This window comes from Meleagris gallopavo, chromosome 23, assembly GCF_000146605.3.
Source record: "Meleagris gallopavo isolate NT-WF06-2002-E0010 breed Aviagen turkey brand Nicholas breeding stock chromosome 23, Turkey_5.1, whole genome shotgun sequence".
Classification (NCBI taxonomy): domain Eukaryota; kingdom Metazoa; phylum Chordata; class Aves; order Galliformes; family Phasianidae; genus Meleagris; species Meleagris gallopavo.
The window spans coordinates 5,908,978-5,918,509 of NC_015033.2; the positions used below are offsets into that span (position 1 = coordinate 5,908,978).

At 49.3% G+C, this 9,532-nt stretch overlaps 1 protein-coding gene across 1 annotated transcript; it reads right to left on the reverse strand.

The window, feature by feature from the left end:
- Window positions 1–415: 415 nt before the first annotated feature.
- DNAJC16 (DnaJ heat shock protein family (Hsp40) member C16) lies at window positions 416–9,530 on the reverse strand (the record flags this gene model as incomplete). The annotated part of the gene is made up of 13 exons (XM_010723033.3): window positions 416–3,265; window positions 3,623–3,793; window positions 4,274–4,372; window positions 4,463–4,543; window positions 4,960–5,036; window positions 5,277–5,459; window positions 5,640–5,823; window positions 6,220–6,350; window positions 6,724–6,882; window positions 7,052–7,156; window positions 7,618–7,802; window positions 8,658–8,988; window positions 9,420–9,530. Coding segments are annotated over 13 exons (2,214 nt in total), but the record flags the coding sequence as incomplete, so codon positions are not given.
- Window positions 9,531–9,532: the final 2 nt, after the last annotated feature.

The window sequence follows — 9,532 nt, forward strand, 5'->3', positions numbered from 1 at the left end:
TAATTTTTATTTTTTGTGTATCTTTTTTTGTCTATTCCTAGGTAACACTGCCCTGTTAGGGGCCAATCTGCTCTTTGAAATGTTGTGTGTCCTTCCTGGAGTGAAAACCATGTGAGGGCAGCTTCTATCTGGCCCCCAGCCCTGCACAGCAGTGAACCAACACCAGCAGATGCCATCACAGACCTTGGATGAGGTTCCTGATGCCCTGCTCTCCTCCAGGTGCAATAAAGATGTGCTTTGCAGTAAGGAATAAATGCCATGTGCTGCTACAAGAGGTAATGAAGCACAGCAGCTGGGGAGAGCTGGGTGTCCCTTGGCCCAACCACTGGTGTTCCAGGAGGGGTTTGGTTGCCCTCGGGATGTGTGAGTTGGTGCAGACACGGGGTCGTTTGGCACACAGAAACACAAAAGCCACTTCATCACACATTAAAATAGTTTATTTTGGTTGCGAATCTGTAATCGTCTTAAAAGAAAATGACATCAGTGCCTGATCACAAATACACGACAAAAACAAACAAAAAAACCCAAACCAAAAATAAAAAAGACAAGTTTGCCAAATAAGTTAATTCCCCACCTCCCTCCCTGTATCAAAAGTGCAAAAGATGTACTTTGTTTTCAGTCCCACTTGTCAGGCTGTGTTAGTGTACGAGTTGCTGGCAGGCAAGAGAAGGGCTTTGGGACAACCTCTGACTTGGGGCTGCTTCCCTTTTTGCTGTAAGGATGTTTTGTTTCAGCTTCTGAGCAGGGCTGCTTGCTTGTTTATCACCAAATAGTGCATTAGGACTGAACTGCCTCAATCTTTGGGTTACAAACTGCCACATGCAGAGCAGAGCAGCAGGTGCGTGTTGCTGATGATACGTTATAACGCGGGGTGATTTTGGGATCTCAGCTTATGACTGCTGGGAGACGGCAGGCAGAGCTCAGGCATAAGCAGCAGCTGAGGGGCTCTGACCACGCTCTTCTACTGGCAAGCAAGTGCCCAGTGCTCCATGACAACCAAAACTACTTCAGTGGGTGATTTTAGAACAGTTTGGCATTGCTGCAGCAGACAGAAATTATATTTTGAAGGCCACAAGGCCAGATCTTTTTCTTACTTTGCCCAGGGGTGAATTCCCTTGCTGTAGCACATCTAGGCACTTTGTCTTTTTTTTTTTTAAAGTTGCATGTCAAAAGTTTATTTGGGTTTCTGACTCGCTGAAGAGATGGCAGATGAGTTTGTCCATCCTCATTCCTCATCCAAACTTGGTGTGTTTGTGTGTCACCATCAGGCTGACACAGTGTTCTGCCCCAACCCCAGCCATCACACCACGTTTGTGCCCTGTAGCTCATTAGCAGGCAGAAGACCTCTTTTTTCTTTCTTTCCCCGATTTCAGTGCCTCATTGCTGCAGCTGAGGCCCAATGCCTGCTGAGCTAAAGTCCAGCAGCCTCACATAAGGGTGGTTGGCAGCACAGCCATGTTTATTTGGGAGTACACACAGTGCTGGGATGGCCAACAGTGGGCAAAGCTGCGCCTAGCGTGCTGGGAATGCAACAGGCCAAGGTTTTGTGCATCAAAGTAATGCAGGCAGCAAATTGGCTTGAGCTCCAGGTTGGGACTCTGCAGGATTTCAGTCCCAATTGTGGAAGGAAACCGTTTGGCTTTGTGTTATGGCTGGAGGAGCTACAAAGCACCCCGGCACCTGCTGCTTGCATCCCCCAGCTCACAACAGGCAGCCCATACCCCAGTGTGGGACTGTGCTTTGAGACTGCACGAGCTTTACACAGACCTATGTGTAAAACAACAACAAGAAAAAACAACAACAGAAAACCCAAGGCAGCCTGCATGTTGAGAAACAAAGGTTTGTGGCAGGAACAGAATGGGCAAGATGACAAAGCATCTTAAACCCACACCTAAAACAAAAGGAGCCTCACACGTAAGCGACGGTCTGGTGGTACAGCACTTCTGGGGCAACATTTCAGGAGTACAATCATTGACAAATTAGGTTCCTTGATACAAAGAAAGGTTGGTTTGTACTACAGGTGTAAGGGTGTTTGAAAGGAGCCCCCACTGGCTCTCTAGCAGCTAGGTAGAGTTTCTTCTACACATCTACTGGCTCATAGCAGCATATGCCTACAATCTGAGGACACAGTTAAAGTTATGGCTCTAAAATACATCCTCTAAAACTGACAGAAGCAGGAAGGCATCTGGAAAACAATGTGACATTTAAATGGCTCAACACCGTTACAGTATTTACGGCTGTGCAAAACCCCTTCCCTCCCTGGTTACGGTGGAACTGTTACGCAAGGAGCACGAAACATGCAGATCACCTCCCTGCCCACACCACAGGTGAGTGCCAGCTTCAGGGCTGCTCCGTAGGAATGCTCCCAGCCACGTTCCAGGTCACTTACCCAGGGGGAGCCGAGGGGTACGGCTGTCTGCTGGGAGGTCTGGAGGGTCTTGCCAGGGTTACACCATGCACCATGGGCTAAGCACACAAGGAAGCGAGAGGAGAGCCACGACCTGCCCTGTGTAACCGGCCAACATCGCCGCAGCAGAGATCACGGCTTTTATTCATCTGAGGTGAAATGAGGGATGGCTCGGGGACGGCCCAGGAAGCAGGTGTGGCATGATGAGAAGGGAAAAAAGGACTTCTTGGCTTTTTGACAGTACAGCATCCAAACGTGAGGATGGTTTGGTGGAGGGCGTTTCAGCACGCTTCGTTGCACTCCCGGACTCTGGATGCAGGGAGATTTTTCTTGTCACTGGCCCTCAGAGAGTTCACCTAAAACCTAAGGTCCGTTCATCACAATCATTTGTTTAGACCTGGAGAGAGCTGTCCCTCGGCATCTTCATAAAAAGTGTGTCTGTTAGAATCTCTTAAAATCCCTCAGTCTAGTGCAGGCCACGAGGGGATATAGAACCTCTGTAAGGAGCCTTCGAGAAGGCGTTCCATCCAAAAGGACAATTTATGTAATTTGTTTTTAATGGATCTAGATCCTGGGCTGCAGGAGGATTTCCCTCTGGCTTCGGTGTGTAGCGAGGAATCGTAATCCTCGCCCGCCCCCAGGGTTCCCCCCTCGTCCCCTGATCTGTGAGGCTTAAAGAGGCAGAAGTATTTCTTGTGGCCGTTCAGAGCCAGCACGTAGCCCGTGTAGTCACGTTCAAGGAAATGCTTGTCGTACTGATTGGGGATGGGGGCAGCATCCTGTGCAAACTCTAGCAGGTACTCCAGCCACTCACGGTGCTTGTCCAGGCTGAGGAAGGAGAAATGAAGAGAGCTGCTCCTAGGGGGAGAAGAGAGAAGCAGGATGAGCATGGCTCCCAAGTCAGGCTGGTAAGTGTTGGTTTAGCCAACTGGACCCTGTACTCGTCACTGGTGAGGCTGCACCTTGAGTGCTGTGTTCAGTTTTGGGCTCTTTGCTATAAGAAAGACATGGAGGCCCTGAAGCATGTCCAAAGAAGGGAGCAGAGCACAGGTCTGGAGCACAGTTCTATGGGGGGTGGCTGAGGGAACTGAGATTGTTTAGTCTGGAGAAGAGGTGGTCAAGCATAACTCTCCCTCCTAATTTTCCACCTAAGCAGCTTTGCTTATGCAAGGTGTTAAAACAGGAAAGTAAACTCAGGAGAGGGCCCCAACCTACCCTGTGAATGTGTAGACTTCCAGGGCAAACTTCTGGAGAAGGGCAGTTTTGGTGGAGTTGGAGAGAATCAAGACCACGTTCATGTGACCCGGCCTGAGGCGCACCAGGTTACTGTTGTAGTTGATGTCTGTCAGCTCTGTCACCTCGACGAAGCCCTTTTTGGGAACCCTGCTGCAACAAAACAAAGATGGAGTAAAAGGGGAATAAAGGATGAACTCATTCCCCCTCCTTAAGCTGATCCAGCCCTGTGCCCTGTAGCTACAGCCCATGTCGCTGGTGCAGCCTGCAAGAGAGGAAGAATGGCATTTATGCAGGGCAGGGAAGAGTGGCTGGATAGAATGAGACCTGGTGTAAAGTCACAGCTTCCCCTGGATTGTCAGTCCCAAGCCCATCTCAGAACAGCTGCTTTCTCTCCCACGTTAGCAGGAATCACTTAATAACTAAATTTCTGTATCCACATCCTCTCTGCCCTGTTAACACTGCTCCTTCCTGCCTTTCTGTGCCCATACTGCCCTTGTAACAACTACTCCATCCACACTGCTCTGGCACTACTCTACCACACACTTCTCTACCTACTACTCACTGTGCTATTCGTACTAGTCTTCACAAACAATAATTCAGCAAAAAAACGTTTTTGAAGAGAAAGGGAACCTGTTACTCTCTTTGCTGAAGCTCGTGTCGTTCTTCTCGGTCTTTGCAGTGGTGTCTTTTTTCTCAGAGGCAGGAGAGTCCCTTGTGTCACTGGAATCACTGCAAAGGAAAATCATTTGGGGCTTGTTTAAAGGGCTGCTTTGAGCTGCTGCTGGCTGGACTGTGAGATCCCCTAGGATGTGCACTCACCTGAAGGCTTGAACAATAACAGTGCCAAAGAGAATGAAGAGCGCAGAGAAGAGCAAGGACAGCAGGGGCATCATTTCTCGCCTAAGGGAAGATTTGCAAACAGCAATCAGGTCTGTGAGCAAGTTTTTCCTTGAATTTAAACATGATCAAGATTTGGAGCGTTGTCCTGCTCCCACCCAAAAGGAGAAGGACAAAAATAGAACATTTTTAAACTAAGGTGATGGGGAAGTAGTGGAAAGCATCAAATGATATGGGTGGCATGTTTTCAGGGGCATAATATCACAGTCAACTTCTACGCCAGAGTACCCAGTACTTCAGGCAGAAGCTAATGTTGCTGTGCTGCCACTGCTCTTCACCTTAATCTCAAGAGCATACAGGCACCCGTGTACTTGGTACATTCTCATTTCCTGTTAACCCAAGCCTGGTTCTACCACGTATCTGAACGAGAGAACAGCAATCCTGCTACCTACTGAGAATTATGAGTGCCCCATCCATACCAGTTACTATGAAACAAGCTGTCCCAGCAGTCCAAGATATAGTCCAGCGTGGAATAGAACCACCGGATAAGAAACATCTGTTTAAGAGAAGGGAGGGGAAAAAAAAAGGACAAATGATAAAGCTGTTATTCCCAGCACCACTGAGAACCCCAGCCTCTAAACTGAACCCCAGCCCCAAATCAGCTTTGGATTATGCCATGAGCTCATCTTTCCCTGAGCAAGAACACCCATGGAGTGTGATTCCCACTGATGAGCATAACGGAACTGTTCAAGGAGGTAACACGCTTGTTAAGTGGCTGGAAAGGCCGTGCACTTACAGGAGCAAGCTCATCATTCAAGTCTTCCAGGACAGTCTCTGAGGAGAGAAGACCAGGGTCTGTTCTTAGCTGGTCCAGGAGATCCAGAAGAATGAAGTTGTCCTCATTGCTGCCTTGCCAGGCCTCCTCCAAGGTTTTATAGGCAATCTTCCCTGCGTTGTTGCGCCTCTCCAAAATGACCACCTGGACAAGCCAACCACATCACAGATGTCTGACAGGACAGCACTTTTTTTGAGAAAGATGTTAGCTTCAAATCCCTGCCCAGAATTAGGAGTCAGGTCAAGTTACAGTGGCCTACATAGAGCGAAGAGATTTACAGTGACAGACAAAGCAGCAGCAGAAGAAAAGAAAGGTAATGCTCACAGCTGATTTCCCACGGTACTTCTCCTCATCCATCAGCAAGGCATCTGCAAATTCCGGCTGCCTGTCGTTATAGATGTGTGCAAACCTCAGTGTGTCTTTTGTGTTGGCCACAGCAAAGGTCAAAAATGCCTCGTAAGCGTCAGCAAACTTATCACCTTCTCCAGTGAGCAGGATCACACAGTGCCTGGGCAACACAGAGAGATGGAGAATGAAGAGCTGTTCTGGCTGCCAGAGGAAACAGCTAACGAGAATCTTTCTGCTAATGAGAACGATTCTGAAGGGATGGAAACCCTTTTTGTCGTTTTTGGGCATATTTTTGAAAGCCTGCCTCTGCCTTCCAAATGTTGAGCTCTCCAGGCTGTTGCCCCACTCCTCATCCCTTCTCCCTGTCCTCTGTCCCAAGATGTGCCTAGTGAAGGCACAAAAGCTATCAAGCTGCATGGATACCTAGCAACCTCCAGTGCAGTCATTTCCTTCCTTCTCTTGGAGACCTTTTATATCTCACGCAATCCAACAAGAGATGGCTTTAGAAGCAACCCAAGAGCCTCAGGGGACAAAATGGATTCCCAAGGAGCCTTACTTTCGCTGACGGTGTGACTTCTTCACAGGACACAGCTCCTGAAACAGCCTCTGGTTGGTCAGTCTGGCTGCCATGAGGAACTTATTCTGGGAAAGGAAGTCATCAATGAGCTGCTTCTTCATATCCCGTGCCTAGAGAAAAGAAAGAAAGCAGAGTTGGTACCAAGTGGGTTGAGGGGAGCAAAGCTATTCTAAGGCTCTCACCTGAAGAGCTGGAGGATGCCAGCCATCACGGTCCTCACTGAAACCCCCAAAGACACTTAGAGGCCCCAAGACCAAGAAGTTACCTGCAGCTATCCCCTACAAAGCTCAGACCCCACAGCTGATGCCCACTGAGCTACTTTCCTCCTGGGGCTTCTCTCACTGCCTTTGCTGAAGCCAGAGGTACCACTGAGAATGAATGCCACTTATTCCTCAAAATGCAGCCAACCAACCTCTCATTAGGTCAGAGAAAAAACTTTCCTTCCATTTCATGGAAGCACTTGGAGAGGGCTCAGAGCTGTACCTGTGCCACATCAGCGGGCTTGTCAATGTGCTCCTTAAAGATCATCAGGGTCGGCGTGTAGACATTGATGTTGTACTGACTGGACAACTCTTCAGTCCCTCTGAGCCCCACGTACACGTAACCAAAGGACAAGTAATCTCTGTATGCAAAGGCAGTCAGCTGGATGGGAAGAAAGCACCAGAATCTGTTACATTAGTACATAAAGAATGCCTTGTCCCCCCAGTGTTCGTGGTAACTTTGCTTCAAGAACACCCCCGCTGTTTAAATGCCACTGGGCACGTGCTGGATTCAGTAGCAAGTCAAAATCCAGAGGCAGATATTGCTTTACCTTATACAGTAATGGCACAACTGGCATGTGATCAAACAGAAGGACATGGGGCTTGTTTTCTTTCTTCCAGTTAGATAGGAAGCGGATGTAGTTTTTATCTGTAATCTTTAAAGAGAGTCAGATTGTTAGTTTAACCTCAGAATAGTCAAACACATCCAACAGTCAGTGCTGTAGGATTTGGTGCCTGAGTAAGAACCAGGTCTGAAAAAGCTGCCACAGGAATGCCTGACATGTGTGCTGGTTTGACTCGGGACTGACTGCAGCTGGAAGAGCAGCATACAGACTGCACTGCTGGCCTAAATGTGCAGTAGTGCAATTATCCCTGTCACAAAGAAAATAAGTGTTACAGAACAGTGTTGTGTGCTTGCTTCCAAGCAGGGAAGCAGGGTGTGTAGCCATAATTACAGCTCTTGAAGCACTTTGGTTCCCCAGTTGGCCCTTCTCACATCAGTGACACAGATCAGCTTCGGGCTGAATTAATTGGATGAGCCACTGCAACAGCTAATGAGCTCTGTCTATCCAAATCAGACAGCAACCGCGGTGCTGCACGCCCCTCTCACATGTACCTTTTCTACGAGGTTCCCTGGCAGCAGGTTCTCCACAAACTGCCGCAGGTTTTCTCGACTGACGGCGCTGTGGAAGAAGGTGATCTTCCCGTTCATCAGTCCCAGTATCGACGGCGTGCTGTGAGCGCCGAGGTGATGGGCCAGGCGCCTCTCGTACCCAGCATGAACGACCCCAATGCCCACCCCTGTCAGAGGAGAGCAAATTGACCTAAAAGATGACCGATGACCCCAACCCTGGACCAGACAGCTGAGTTTGAAGACCCCTTCCCTTCCTCAGCACCACACTTGGGAGTTATCTGTGTCATGGTCCCTCCCAGCTCTGTACTTTCCTTGTGCTGCAGTCCCTTGGAACTTGTACTGAAAGCTCTATCAAGGGAGAGAGGGAACGTGATGGCCTCTTTTATTTTACCCACTGATGTCACACGTGCTGCAGTAAAACCCAAAGGAGGAAAAGCTCAGTAAGGAGGGACTGGACCACCTCTGCGTCCTGCTGTGTTTTTTAGGAATGTGCATGCAGGAGACATCAGCATGAAAAACAAAATTTCCACTTGCTCTCTGCATTCCCAGCTTTCTTGTTGGCATGCAAATATATTTCCAGTAGGGCTGACAAGTCCCCAAAATTCCCCTCACAGCCCTGTATGGTGCTGAGGTGCTGTATTCTACTTGTTCCAAGTTCAGGACAGAGCCATACAGGATTTACCTACCAGCTTTAATTAATGCAGTTGTTTATTACCATGGCTGCTGGACTAAAATTAGGGAGAAGAGGCATCCTCCCCTTGTAACATCGGGGCTGACTGAGGGAACAACAGTGAAACCACCAGGTAGAAAGAGCTGAAACTGTATGAGTCAGAAGGAAAGCCTAACGTTTCCTTGTTTATAATGCTTAGCCTCATTGATTTAGTTATTATTAACACACAGGAAAGTGTTAGGCTTGTAGCCTAAATCCCTGAGTCCTTCTATGGACCAGCTGCTGGTGGACACCCTTCCCACACCTCGCTCTGCAAGGAAATTCGTGCCCAACCCCAACGCCTCGTCCTTACCCAGTGCCTCCAGTTCCTGAGCAACTTCCTTCCACACGGGCTCAATGTGGATGCAGCTGAAGCACCAGTCTGAGGTGATTTTAATGAGGTATGGTTTCTTGAAACTATCTGGCACGATTTCATTGATGTAATGTGAAAAATGGAGCAAATATTTCTCGTCAGAGGTGTCACGTCTCTCTGAATTGAAGGGGAAATGGAAGAAGGACTCATCAAAGTAGAAGCCTTCGTGGAAGTGGTGGAACTGGCGCTGCTGGTGCTGGGAATAGCCCTGGCTCTCCCCAGCATCTCCGTAGCGATCAAAGTTTGCCCTCTTTTCCTCGTTGGAGAGGATCTGGGAAGCAAAGGACAGAAGAAAGGTGGCCTAGTGCAAAGCGTGGAGGGGTGGGGACCGCAGTAACCCCAAGCCACCCCCACCGTGCCCACTGACCACGTCCCTCAGTGCCACGTCCCCACATTTCTCAAACACCTCCATGGATGATGACCCCACACCTCCCTGTGCAGCTGTGCCAGCACATCACCGCTCTTTCAGAGCAGAAATCATTCCTAACATCTAATCTGCACCTTGAGGTGCACCTTGAGGCCATCACCTCCCATCTTATCGCTGTCACCTGGAGCAAAAGCCAACCCTGCCTCACCGCAGCCACCCTTCAGGAGCCGTATGGAGCGATAAGGTTTGCCCCGAGCCTCCCCTTCCCAGCCTCACCCATCCCAGCGCTGCACTCCGGACCCTTCACGGCCCCGTTCCCTTATCCTTTCCCTTACCTCGTAGGCCTTGCTGATCTGGATGAACTTATCCTCGGCGCCCGGGTCCTTGTTCTTGTCCGGATGCCTGGAGCGGGGTTGGAAGGACGAGGCGTTACTCCCCGCCGCGCCCC